The 14,147-nt window shown below is 38.3% G+C and overlaps 1 protein-coding gene across 3 annotated transcripts; it reads left to right on the forward strand.

The window, feature by feature from the left end:
* The first annotated feature begins 786 nt into the window (after positions 1–786).
* LOC136847732 (uncharacterized) lies at positions 787–13,933 on the forward strand. 3 transcript variants are annotated; one of them, XM_067119711.1, is made up of 8 exons: positions 787–934; positions 4,446–4,499; positions 6,434–6,563; positions 7,100–7,247; positions 7,371–7,517; positions 7,713–7,934; positions 9,236–9,427; positions 10,344–13,933. In XM_067119711.1, the coding sequence occupies exons 2-8, from the start codon at positions 4,489–4,491 to the stop codon at positions 10,541–10,543; spliced, it is 1,050 nt and encodes a 349-aa protein (XP_066975812.1). In that variant the 5' UTR covers positions 787–934; positions 4,446–4,488; the 3' UTR covers positions 10,544–13,933. The 3 variants fall into 3 exon arrangements, with proteins under 3 accessions (XP_066975812.1, XP_066975733.1, XP_066975900.1); XM_067119632.1 differs by lacking the exon at positions 4,446–4,499 and having other exon boundaries at positions 798–934; XM_067119799.1 differs by lacking the exons at positions 4,446–4,499; positions 6,434–6,563 and having other exon boundaries at positions 810–934.
* Positions 13,934–14,147: the final 214 nt, after the last annotated feature.

Below are 14,147 nucleotides of genomic sequence, written 5' to 3' on the forward strand. Positions count from 1 at the left end.
AATTCAAGCTTCCAAAGAATATGTTGCTCATATATATCGTGGTACAGGATATATATAGGCCTAGCAGCTGAACGTGGTATAGGATATATATATATAGGCCTAGCAACTGAGCATCGATCAAATTCATGGTACAGGATATATATAGGCCTTGCGACTTCATTCCGAAAAAAAATACTCGCCAAAAAAAAGCGCGTCTACGAAAAACGGAGGCATTTCCAGCAACACCTGCGTGTCGACTAATGACCTCAGTGATCTGACATGAAAGAAAAATAAGTCGTTTAATATGCCACGGTATTTTTGACGCGTTTAATTGCATGAGGAAAATGAGGCAAACGGCGGTGTTATGTGTGTGCCACGTTCGCGATTTATTTCGGGAAGGACAGGGAAAACAGCCACTGTTATTCCGACAAAACAATATTTTCGAGTTATTAAAGCAAACTAAAGGAAGAAAAGCAAAACTAAACTTCAATCTAAAAGCAACTCCATTGCGGTTAGTGAGTAAAACATATCGCGTATCAAAACAATTACTGTCCCATTTAACCTGACGGCTGATGAATTTTTAATGTCGACACATCGTGAGATGCATTTACTCTTCCTGCTAACGTAAAGTCGGAAAGAAAAACAACTTCGGCATTACTTAAAGAACACATATACATTCCCAAAATATATCCCGAACGAAGAGAAATATATCCCCCCCCCCAAAAAAAAAAGATGTACTCGTACATCAAGAACGAAGCGAAATGGAGAAAAATCGTCTGCTCGTGACGTCACGACCTCGCATCGTCAAGGAAGAGGAAGAAGAAGAAGAAGAACGTGCCAGATCTCTATTGGACCTTTGAGTGATAAGACGTGACGGCGTCCCTCTCCGCCTGAACTGACATGAATCGGAGTGAATTCTGCTGCGGGATTTAACGATGGTTCGTCTGAAGATGAGGTGAGTCTTTGTGCAACTCCTCCAATTTATTATTCCGTTTTTATTGGACGTTTTTCGCGGCGGGAAATGAGCAACGAAGGAAGGAAAGAGAGAACCTCCGGAGGTAGCAGAGAGCTGTCAAGTTCACGTCCTCTCCGGGCGAAGCTGTGATGGAGATTCTGACCTGGTTTTTGTCGTATTCCTCCGAGTTGTCTGGAAAGAGAACCGAGTCTGGCAGGTCTTTAGGTCATTTTCATGTCGAGGATGGTATGGGTATCCCAGTCGGTCTCGAGATCTAGCTTAGGGAACATATGGAGTTTGGTTGGGGTACTGGCATTACTTTGCATTGTTTTTTCCTATATAAATTTGTCATTTCGTACCGGTTACCTTGACGAAGCCTAATTTACACCTTCCATAATCACTTATATTATTTCAGGATTTTTATTTAGCGTGTGTTACCCTTGAAACACAAAAGCGGTAAAATATGACCTTTTTTTTTCCTCCTACGGGGTCTGGATGTTGATAAATGCCATTTCTTTCCTTGCTTGATCAGTTGCATTCAGTGATTTCGACACTGACGGAAAATGTTTAAAATTTCACCCAAACATGGAACATGTATTTACACTAGGCTATGTAGCCTAATAATTATGGAGTTGAAAATAACATTCCATTTCTTCTTTCCATCGGGACACGTTATTTAGAACCTCCTTTCCTCGCTTTGGTCAGAGACCCGTAGCCTGTATGTCACCATAATCAGTATTTAATAAACTAGGGTCGTTAGTCCTTTGTGTCTCAGTCTAATGTTTTGTAATTACACAATTTCCATAAGCAAATGTTGAATTCTTTTATGTTGAACTGTTTCCTTTAAAAAAGTCCTGCCAGCTTCTCAGTTGAGCTCTGCCAATCTTTCAGCTCAGTTTTGGCATGCCCCTGGTCGGTCCTGGTTGTTTCGACCATAAGTCATTTAGGCTGTACCACCCAAAACAACATACGATGTTATTTTTATGGTATTTAACATCATTATTTTCTGTTTTATGTACATTTCCCAAGGGCTGCCACTAAACACAATGCCCATTTTGCACATAACCGTGCTTACGGCCTAAATGACTTACAGTCGAAACGACCCTAACTCCCCTGGTCTGGTAGGTTAGGTTAGGTTAGGTTAAGGGTTAGCTCAGTAGGGTGTCAGGATCATTCACATTAGCTAAAAACCATTCTTAAAAAACATTCCTTGGTGAAATGTTTCATGGTACCAGGAATGTAGTCAAATAAAACATTTTTCCGCAGCTTGCGGAAAAAACTAAACGTGTTCAGTTTCCTTATTTCCAGTCGAATTCATTGTGGTGCTTTTATCATTCACAGCATAATCAACCACAAACACATGAATTTCATTGAGGAGGTTCTTCCTGGTCGAACAGTTGGGCCTAAGGGAAACACAGATTGCAGGACATCAGATGAATACACTTCTCTGTTACATTACACCCTACTGAATGTGGTTTCTTATGTAAACAAATGCCGGTCACTATTAAAGCATCATCGTCTACCAATGTCGCAATGCATGTCCATTTCCAACACAAGTGATGTATAGTTGTGCAGTAAACCAGACAGGAAGAGGGAATAGCATTAGTAATTTCGAGCCATTTGTCGAGATTCTTTCATCGAACACGAGTGTGACCCTAATGTGTAACTGGGGTTTGTGGGTAGGATTAAACCGGAATGAGTTAGTGCCAATGGTCATGGTGGATTGTACTATAAAAGCAAGAGAAAGCCGCTGGAAAAATATATGGTCCGTGTGTTTAATCGCGTAAAATCACAAGGAAAACAAAATTTTAAACGATTGTAACTTCCCTTAACTTATCCTGCCCAACAAGGGACGAAGACCTCATCTCAGCGCTATGTAAAGATTAAGGTAGTGGGTTAGGACGTCAGGGGTACATCGTAACTTTTCCTAACCTCACCTAGGATGCAGTATCTTACCCGACCAGGGAAGCGCCTCCCTTCCTTAACCTTGAACCTCATGATATATTGCTTATCGTAGGCTTGGAGGCTGAAGACAGTGGTACGTCAGTTGCAGGAGGGTTTGTTATCCTTGGAAGGGTGTTGCGGAGGTGCAGTTTGATGGGTTTGAGCAAAAAGTCTGTTCTCTTGTACTGTGGATGTTAGATTTGCATGATGTTCATCAAAGTAATTCTCTTCCAAAAAGAGTTCTCTCAAGTACCGTCATTAAAACATCAAACGTGTGTGACCTCTTATATTCCTAGGAACTTCCATCGAAGAGTGAGCCTGCAACCACTGATTTGGTTGAGGTCATAAATGTATGATTTTTCAGCCAGTGAGGAATTCTATTGCCAAAGGGATTATGGTTCCTCAGTTATCTTTTAGATATCGTATGGCATCCACCTCAATGGTAACGAGTGGTGCTATTTATATTGGTTGTAAGAAATATATTAACAGACAGAATTATAATTAATGTTGTGACCAACGCAACATTTTCAATCTACGGTAACAGCAAATGAAATCAAGACAGCTTCGGTACGCATCTGCGCGTTGAGAAGGGAGCGTATTAGGAAAATGAACGAAGATGTGATGAGTGACTCTTGGAACAAATATCTAATTGAAGGCTTCCACTATTTGGATCCATATTTTCTCTGTTGTTGCTTTTTTGTAGACTGTAAATATGGTAACTACCGCAATCCTGAGTGATGTAGCTGTCGCAGTTTTTCTTTATATAATCATGCAAGGACCACAGACTTTAAGATCTGATTTTGTTGCTACATCATTCAATTTAAACCTTAAGTGTTTTGCATTTGTCACCTTTAAGTATGTGATGTAACTTCAGATTTTATTATGTATATCAGTATGGATCAACTTCTCAGAAATTCTATTAACTAGTAGGAAAGACAGCTTTTTCATAAATGTTGCAGTTTGGAAGACAGTCTATGTACAGTAAACCCCACGTATTCGCGTTCTCACGATTCGCGGACTTACCGATGTGCGGATTTCTCTATGGAACATTTATACACATTATTTGCAGAAAATTCACCTAGTCGCGGTATTTTTCACTGAGAAATATTCACTGATTACTTTATTTTCATATTTTCATGATTAAATGCACGTTTTGTGATAAAACTTATTAAAATATTCAGGTATAAGCATTGTTAGAGGTTTTTTTGTGTTTGAACTATCAAATTAGGCAGTTCTAAGAGTTTTTAGAGGGGGTTTTAAGCATTAGCGGATTTTAGCCATTCACGGGGGGTGCGGTACGCCTCCCCCGCGAATACTGGGGGTTTACTGTATAAATACACCTACACAGCTTCCATTAACATTGCTTATGAATTAACTTTGTGTGTTAGGCAACTGGACTCTCCTACTGGACTTGAAATTGTGACAACTAACATTGCATGTTTTTCGCTAGTGGTAACATGTAGTGTAGGGTAACCGTCACTTCTGGTGCATTGTTTATTTTTCTGCGGCGAAAGTTGGCTTCGCGAACCGCACAAAACAAATTGATGATGTTAATGTTTCATTCCAGGATTCATTTCAAGTAGTCTGTGTGTGTGTGCACGCCTTCAGTCATGGCCCTGATGTGAGTATAGAAAGGCAGGACTATACAAGCACAGTACACTGATTTTCCTACGTTCTGCAGAATTTTTTTTTACGCGAATCCTGCTTGCCTGCAATTCGGTTTTACGTGTAGCCACTGAGTAGTTACAAGGAGTGATTCACTGTGATGTTCGGATGGATGAGATGTAAATATTCCTTTTGTACTGTGTGACAGAGGAGGGAATTTCCATCCTTAAAAGGTATTGTCCAGTCACCTTTTGTGATCAGATTGCTGTAAGCGTTTGCTCGGTTACAAATCGCCTAACTTTACAGATGGATTGATCTGCCCTTATAGTATTGAGCAGCCCATCCTGGGTGAATAATTGGTAATTGCATACAAGTGAATGATTTCGGGTAGCATGATTTGCATCTACAGTACTGCTTCAGGGTCACTCTACTGGTAATCAGCACTTTTCTTCTGTTTCATTACAGAACTCTGATCAAAGTTCCTCTTCTCTTTTTTCTTTCGTTATTAATATGATTTAAATATTTTTTATATCTGCTTTTGCAAGACTTTTGATATATTTTCCTCTCCACTTCTCCTTCTTTACCATTTGGTATTGGTACATGTGTTTGTTTCCTTGTCTAGTGAAAATAGGCCAGGGATGCATTGCCCTCTTAGTGATGCAGTGGTATGCTGTCAAAAAGTCTTCCTCCATCATTTTTGCTCATATCCAGAAATGTTTCAGAATGCAGTATTGTTGTGGGAAAATCATCACTGAGTGTTGGCCAGTGGACTTACGACTATTCATATGTCCTGGAGGAAGGTTTGCATAATCCTAATAGCTTCAGAATCCATTTGTCAGGAGTTTACTCAAAAGCGTAGAAGACCCCTCTTCGCTGACATCAAATAACCTAAATTTATGGCCATTATTTTATTCAGGAACAGTGTTGTCGCTGACAATTTCAAACCATGTGAGGCAGGTTGAATGCTTCAGAAGAGCCCCTTGTGTTTGGGATTTGATTATAGAATGAAAGCACAAGATTACTCTTCATAACATGTTTCTTGATCATAAATTGGCATGGCCCTATGTAGGTGGAGTCTCATTACTCATCATCGACCATCACCCAGCAAGTTGATTGAATTGAAATGGAGGCATCCACGGTATGTCAGCAGCTTTGCTACTCATACATGAGTGTGTTCTCCTGGCACTCCACATTTGGTAATGGTGTGGTCGGTGAATGCAGCTAGACACGTCATTATTTCTAAGCCGTAACCCACCTCCTGACCCACTTTTGTTGAGTTGGAGCACATGGGCCAGGAGGCATTATAGAAGAGGCAAGATTGTACTGGTTAGAAGCAGTTCTCCATGCGTGGAACTCTGACAGCGACTGGTGATCACAGGGGACTCCTTCAGTGACGTAAAAGCTTCACTTTCTGTTTGTGATTTCAGAAACAGGCATTTATTGGGATGATTTTCTTTGTGCTTAGAAGCATTTTGATGATTTAATACTTGTAACATTTTAATAATTTTCAGTAATCTCGACAAGCATTTTATTTATGATTTATTTAGTATGGTGCTTTCTTATCTGTTAAAGCTGGACTTTGCCATACTGTAATTTTTTTTTTTTCCCAATTAAAACCATCTTGGAAAGAGAATGGGATGGAGAGTTTTTCATTCTTTATTTCCATTTTGTTTTTTGTCGACTTAAACTAGCTGTGAAACCTGCACCTATAAGTAGTTGAGTATCATCGCTTTGTAGTTTCTTCTAGTTGCACGCCACGTAGCATTGTTTCTCAGATTTCTGTTCCATCTTGTTAGATGCTTCTTATACCCTGTGACACATCCTTAGAAAGCAGTGTTGGGCTGTACCGTAGTATTGTATTTTGAGGATGAGTGGAGTACAGTAGTAATTAGTAGCGAATGACTGACAGATTGGAACTCGTGATGGTGACGACTGAAATTTATTTTTCAGGGGACCCGAGAGCCATGGATTTGCAGCAGCAGTCTTCTATGGGATCTGCTCGGCATCCATGGCCTTTCTCAATAAGGCTGTTATTAATACCTATGAATTCCCCTTTCCGTTCTTCATCATGGCATGCCAGGTAAGGACCCACGGCTACCCTTCGTTTACATTTTTAGCCTTGGTATTTATGGTGTTTTGTATGACATGGCAGATGGAGCACTACGTATACTGTGTGTTTTGCGTGGCACACTACAGATGTTATTGACATTTTGATTTTCCACTGTGAGAGTTAGGAATATCAAAAGTGGCGCGGGTAATTTCTCAACCCTTGCAGAGTCTAAGGACATAAAGTGTCGTCGTCCATAGAAAAACGTTCAATTTGCTGAAAATTTTTTGTTTGCAGGGTCCTTTGTATAAGCTGTACATAACTAGGGTGGGAAAGGCCCTACCAAAACCCATATTGTATTGTATTATAAGAAATAGCTTTGAGATAATCACTGCTGCTCTTGTAGCATAAGGACCTTCCTTAAAATAGTTACGCAGTCAAAAGGAAGCGCTGAGGTTTGAATTTGCACTGTGTGAATAGTGTGGATAGTTATTGGTGGTTTTATTTGTTTAGGGTTTATCTGCCGTAAACTAATCTGGTTACACTTGAGTCTTACTTCTCAATTTCAGATGATGATCACTGTAATGTTTTTGGAGGTGCTGGCTAGCTCCGGAAAAATATCTCTTCCGCCTTACACTTGGAAGGCAGCTCGTATGTTCCTCGCACCATCGCTGGGGTATGCTTTCCATGCCACGCTGTCTTTGATGGCTCTACAAGGTGAGTGATACTAGCATTTTTTTTTTTTGCGGTTAACGTCATTGACTTGAAAAGCTTCCTACAATTTGAATTATTTAGCTGAGCAATTTAGCATAACGTTACTCTGAACTTTTGAACTTCCAGGCATGAACATCCCAATGTATGGTGCTGTCAAACGCTGCACTCCTCTCGTTAATTTGATTTTGTCCGTGATCATCCTTCGTCGGCCGATGCCGTCGTTGATGTTGGTGTCCTCCATACTTATCATAACTACAGGGTGCTTTGTTGCAGGTTCGTCATTTTCAGTCCTTTTACGTTGCGTTACAAATTTGAACGTCTTACTTGGGCCAGTTATATTGAGCTGCTAAAACCTGCGTAGTGTGCACACAATGAAGAACTGGTATTAATATAATAATAATAATGCTTTTAACAACTTGGCAGATGTATGCTGGATTAGAGTTGCTTTATAGCTTCTTCTCTTCACAGTTTTGGGAGACCTAACATTTGATGCGTTTGCGTATACAATGGGCGGCTTTAGTGTGCTGGCCCAGGGTCTCTACCTCACGCTTGTGCAGCAGTGTGCAGAGAACAAACTGTCAACCTTAGAAATCCTACAGTTAAATAGTTATAATACGTTGGCTCCCTTCATCGTAGTGTCTGTGCTAATGGGGGAACCACAAAATATTGTACAAAGTCGTTATGTGATGGGTAAGTATATTATCTGGTGTTTATTGATAATAGCTGTTGTATTCCCGTATACTTGACTATGCATTATGATGCTTTCAACTGTTCCTGTCATTGAGAAGTGTACTGCAAATTCGTCCACGATGGGTTCTTGCTCAGTACAGACCTTCTTACTTTTGTTCGTGGTTTAACCCCATGCTGAAAAGGGAAAATTTGCTGTTTAACTATTGTAAATGATCAAAGCGTTTGTGAGATAACGTCCGTAGAAAAATTCCTGGTGTGCCTGCCTTTTTTTCCACAATGTTTTTTGTTCAGTAAATGTTTATTGTTTATGGGCGCTCTGTTTCTTGCCTGGTGTTAACCTGTTTTACACACATGAATAAGTGTCATTGCAAATGTTTCTCTTGTGTGTGACCAATTTCCCTTTATATTGAACTCTCACCATGGTTTTGCAAATGTGTAGGTCTTGGAGACATTCTTGAATTCAACCAGTTCATGTGAGAGTGACTTGTGAGAGAGAGAGAGCTTACAGTAACAAATTTGGAGGACCACCCTCTGGGCAGAAAAGCCAGTATCAAAAGTGCTAAGACAAGCATAGTACAAAAGAGCCTCTTTCTCTGGTCCAAAGAAAGAGGCTCAAGCTAAATGCGTAAAAAAAAACTTATGAAAACTTGTTTGGTGGGCCTGGACTTGCCAGGAACATCTTCCTATCATTTGATAAACTTCAATAGACCACCAAGTTCATATCCAGACTGCTTTGTTTGTTTAAGCCTTCCAGGCCAGCCTTGCGAGAGTCGAGAAATTTAACCCAGTGGTTTGGTTAACCAAGAGTTCAGAAAAGGTGATCCCAGTCGGCAAGATTGCGGACAACTCAGACCCTGTCATAAAAAATGAGTGGGACATACCTGATGATCAGTTGAATACCAAGCATTATGCTCCAGGACAACAGCCTTGTCAGCATGTGCATAATGCGTTTTGCATCAATTTAATAATCTACGCCAGTGCTCGTGTAATTGATGGCATATTTTACACACAAGTTGCTAATCATAGCGTGAGACGTAAACAGTTAGGCTAGGTGTGATGTCGACCATATCCATTTTTTCCCCATTAAGAAGTGTTATTCTTAATACATACAAGAAACATTCTGCCGACTACGTCCTTGCATATTAGAATGGACCACGTTTTTTCTTTCTGGATGTTTTTGGAAGAAGAAGGTTGAGTTATGACTCCATTGTTATTAATATTATCATTATTGACAGGTAGTCTAACAAACCAACTGTCAAATTCCCTGAAAAATTACAGTAAAGCATTCTATTCCTCGACAGATGTGGGGTTCCAGTTAACGTTCTGGACTCTCATATGCCTGGGGGCCGTTCTGAACTACTCCCTGTTCCTGTGTACCGCCTTAAACAGTGCATTGACGACGTCACTTGTGTCGGTTGCCAAGTCAGTGATCCAGACGCTGGTTGGCTTCTTTGTCTTTGGTGGTGTTAAATACCATCCTTTAAATATTACAGGTAAGTTGCTCTACTGCTTTCTAGTCAGGTTATTGGTATGTGTGATGGAGAAACATTTTTCTCTTTTGATAAAATGTCAGTTTTCAGGCGAGGGCTCCTTATTTTAGTAATGCCTAGAGATCATTCAAGTGATTATTCAAGAAATCAAGCCCTTGTAGGAAGAAGATTGATTAGAACTCTGTTTTAGTAATGTTTAGAGATCACAGCTCAGTGATTAATCAAGGAATCAAGCCCTTGCAAGAAGGAGATTGATTAGAATTCTTTGTTTTAGTAAGGCTTAGAGATCACAGCTCAGTGATTAATCAAGGAATCAAGCCCTTGTAGGAAGAAGATTGATTAGAACTCTTGTTTTAGTAATGCTTAGAGATCACAGCCCAGTGATTAATCAAGAAATCAAGCTCTCATAAGTGAAACCCATCCATTCATAGCGTAATCAAGAGATTTTGCTAATTCAGTTCACACTGAGAACACAACTCAACTTCGTGTTGCCTCTTCCTCATTTACTTTTGAGGTGTAGTCAGTTATGTCTTCCATAATTGTTTATTTAGGTGATTGTTTATTTCTGTTTTTCTCAATAGTAATGGTAGTAATTGAGTTGAATATTTTGGTGAATATTCTGCTGACATTTCCTGATGTTGCCCCCTGGACAGTTGAGTGTAATGCAATCTTGCCTTCTGTTATGGAGTTGAGATATTTTTTTTTTCGTAACTCTGCCATATATTACCTGGTTATCGTGACATGATATTTGCCCTAGGCATAATGAAGAGACGTATTCTGTTTGAATGATTTTTAAGGGATGATCTAGATTCAGTCCAACTCGTTCATTTAAAGTTTTTGATTTTTCATCGACTTGGAGGAGTACGAAAATATTCAATACTGTTTTTATACCCTGTTGTTATTAAAGTGATTTTTGCAGGTATTGTTATGAATACAACTGGAGGAGTTTTATACACTTATACGAAATATAAAGAAGGCAAGAAAAAATCCTTCCAGAAGGACGAGAATTGTAACAAGGTTGTCGTCAACGGTGGACCAGACCCCGTTGAAAGAAGCACATTGTTACCCAACAGTATAGAAAGAGATGACCTTAGTCTAAGAGAGATCAAAGTTAGTTAATGTATATGTAGGTAGGCTTTATTTTATGTTGAGAATATTCATAGCTATTTATTGCATAATTTTGGTTTGGCATTTTAAAGTTAGATGTTCCAAGCGTATCGGAATTCAGTCTCGTGTGGTGTTGTACTGGGTACAACACTGAAGTGGATTTATTTTTAATACTGTTTCATAGTGTAAATGCAAGTTCCAGTTTGCCTTTTTTTGTGATGTACATTAGTTGCTGAACCATGTATTATATGCATCAAGGAAGACAGTAAAATTTCAAGCATAGTGGAGCTGGTCACAAATTTGAATTTGTTGTCTGAAATTTATTTTAAAGAAGACAGATGTTTTCTGCTTATTATTAACATGTTTTAATAGGATGTTTTATTTTTCTTGGATACACTACAGTATTTCTGGTTAGGAGTATACCTAACATGTCAGTTTATCCTGAGGTTTTTTGGGTTCCTGCCTGTGCTGGCTTTTAGATTTGGGCACCGATTTCATTTGTGTATGCACTGGTATTGTTAGATTTGTGTTTACAGCACAAAATTTATTTTAATACGACACTTGCTTGGAAGTTATTTATGAATTGTGTGAGTAGAATTTATATTGCATACCGTGGAGTGGATTACTCCTTCATTTTGTTGTTTCATATAAATATGCTTTCATATGTATCGTTCTCTCCAATGTTATGTAATTTGTTCTCGTATATAATTCCATTTTTTCATATTCAGAAAGGTGCTGTCACAGTATTATTTTTATATATAATTTCTAACATCTTGTATTAAATGGTCTGGTCTTTCTTTCGCTTCAAAATACGTATTCAGAAGCACAAGACCTCCTTCGACTTTGCAGACACGCTCAAGAAAACAGTATGTAGTTCCAAATGTACCTTTTTAAAACCATACTGCAAGAGGGCTGTTTATGTTTAAAAATAGCAACCATTAATAATTTACATGCCTACAAGTGAGGAAGAAGTTCTTACATTCATCATTGAGTGCATAGAAGGACTTGGACTGTGCAGTGTGTGGATTTCTAGATTTCGCATTGAATGAAGTATTACTTGCAATTCATTTCATTGAGAATAAAGCGCAAAAAGTCCAGCATTTCTGTAGCATTTCCACCAACAGTATATTTGCTCATCAAGCTCGTAGGCACAAAGGTTGTGGATTTTCCAGTGTAACGTAGAAGTTGTCAGCGACTGGAATTCTTTTCTCCTGCTTCTTTTAATAGATTTTATGCCTTTTACAGACAATTAGTTCTTATTTTCGGTACTGCAGAAGAAAAGAAATTGCGCAACTCCTAAAATATATTAACAAAACCCATAAGATGGGAGATTTAATAGTTAATAATAGAGGAGACATACAGTACGCAGTAGTTTTGAAGACTAGGGCCTATAGTCCTAGGTCTATAGTGCTTCCTGATTTATCATGGCCCAACCACACACTTCTATTCCTTCATGATACCAGTAGTTTTGGTAAGTGAAACATATCCTTATATACAGTACATTAGTCTTTTGTTTGCAGTTTTCGGTTGGATCCTACTTCATTGTATTTTTTTCATTTTTAGTTTCCACAAACCTGCAAAACTGAAGTCTATGATTTAGCAGAACTCTCAAGAATGTTGCCAGTGACACTAACCGAGTTTAGGGCACAATCTCGACTCTTGGTGACGAACACGGCCACAACTAAGCCAGGGTTCTGCTTATGGGCTGAAATAGAGTATGTCTTGGTGGGTTTAGTGGTGTTCAGTGACTTTCTGATCTTTTCTAGTAGTCTGCCAATAACGTTTATACAAATTGAATCATTTAAGCTGCATTTTCAACTACAGTATTGAAGGGATTCTGGCTTAGTCATGTAGGTCAAACTATTTTTTTTTTTTTTTTTGTGAAAAGAATGAAAAAGCTGCAAAGCGGTGAATTGGTTTTTGAATTGGTTCAAATTATGAATGCTTAAGTCTGATGATATGGCACTGGAACAGTTGTTATTCATCATCGTTGCCGCATGACAGGAAGGGCCTCTGTAAAATTCGGCCACTCACGTCTTTCCTGCGTTTCAGCAAATCTCCAGCCTCCCATCTCATGCCTCTCACAAGTAGGTTGGGGTCTCTCAACACTTCTGGTGCCCACAGGAACCAAGGTGCATTCTTTCCACGCCGTCATTGTCATGCCTACATAATCGTTATTCATTACGCTTTTCCAGTATTTCGTTAAGGATTAAAAGAATCATTTCTCATTTTTAGTTTGCTCTGGTAAAGAAGTAATAATGTAGACAGTTACATTATTTCCATTTAGGGTTGGTCACGATGAAACAACCCATTTGCATAGCTAGGGTCGACTGTTTATAGTATACGGTGACATGAATTAAAGTTTTCAAATTCTGTTATATTTCGAAGTAAAAGTGAGTAAAACTGTAATTATAAATCATCCATATTTTTTATTCATCAAGAAACATAGAAGTTTTAATTAATTTATAAATAAAAATCGAGTACAACATATTTATATATACAACATATTTATATATATGTATTCAGGGGAGCCATGCTGTTCTGGAACATATGTACCAGTACATAAAATATTTATGTGTATGTATTTGGAATGTAGTCACGTTCATATTTTCTTGGATATATCTAGGGTTATGTGGCCTTTCCTTTCACAGACTGCCCAAGGAGTGCGTCTCTTGCATAAGTTGCAGTCCACTGTTGCGAATTTTTTAAAGTGAATAATTTTTCATCTGAAATGTTAACGAAAATATGACGTACATTATTTCACTTGTAAATATTTTGTTTTTGTTGTGGTATTGCTATGATTTCGGTATCAAGTCCAGCTTCATTGTGCAGTACTGTTATTTTATAAAATTGCTTACGCAAACAGAAAGAATTAGTTGTGATTCTTACTTTTGTTATAAAGTGAAGTGTTTCATCTCAAATGTTACTCCGTCAAAATGATTCATTTACTTGTAAGTATGTTTTATTTAAAGAACTGCAATTTATGAGGGAAAATTTAAATTTTATGAACAAAAGCCAAACCCTTCGGACCAGCCGATTCAGAATTGAGTTTAATTGATTATTCTTGCTGAGTACTGAGTCTGGTTAAACTTTCTACTAACACAGTATTTTTTTTGTGAAATGATGTTACTATGATTTCAAATCCAGCTGCATTGTATGGTCTTGTTATTTTGTGATCCCTCATGTGAATGGAAAGATTTGCTGTTTGATTCTCGTATTTGTTATTACTACAAGAGCTTTTTATGAGCTGTGGTCAGTTCCTATTGATTAGGGACGGTCACTTATTAAGTATTTATTTTTTGACTATTTTTATACAGTTTCCCATTGCACCATATGTAATTAGCATACATTTTTTCATGAGAGTAAATTGAAGCTGATTGTATTATTATAGAAAGAAAATAATGAGATTTTCATTTACTTGTCACCCTGTGTAGAAGACTAGTGAAACTTCTTGTGAAATTTTAAAGAGACAGAACGACAACTCAAGACATCACAAAATGCCAAAAGAAATATATATCTTCAGTACCTGTACATAAATTAGTGGAATGTTAAATAGCTGAAACCTTTATACATCCATTCCACGGTGCCCTGTAGGCATTACTTAAGGTTCTTTGCA

Source organism: Macrobrachium rosenbergii, chromosome 1 (genome assembly GCF_040412425.1).
Source record: "Macrobrachium rosenbergii isolate ZJJX-2024 chromosome 1, ASM4041242v1, whole genome shotgun sequence".
Lineage (NCBI taxonomy): Eukaryota > Metazoa > Arthropoda > Malacostraca > Decapoda > Palaemonidae > Macrobrachium > Macrobrachium rosenbergii.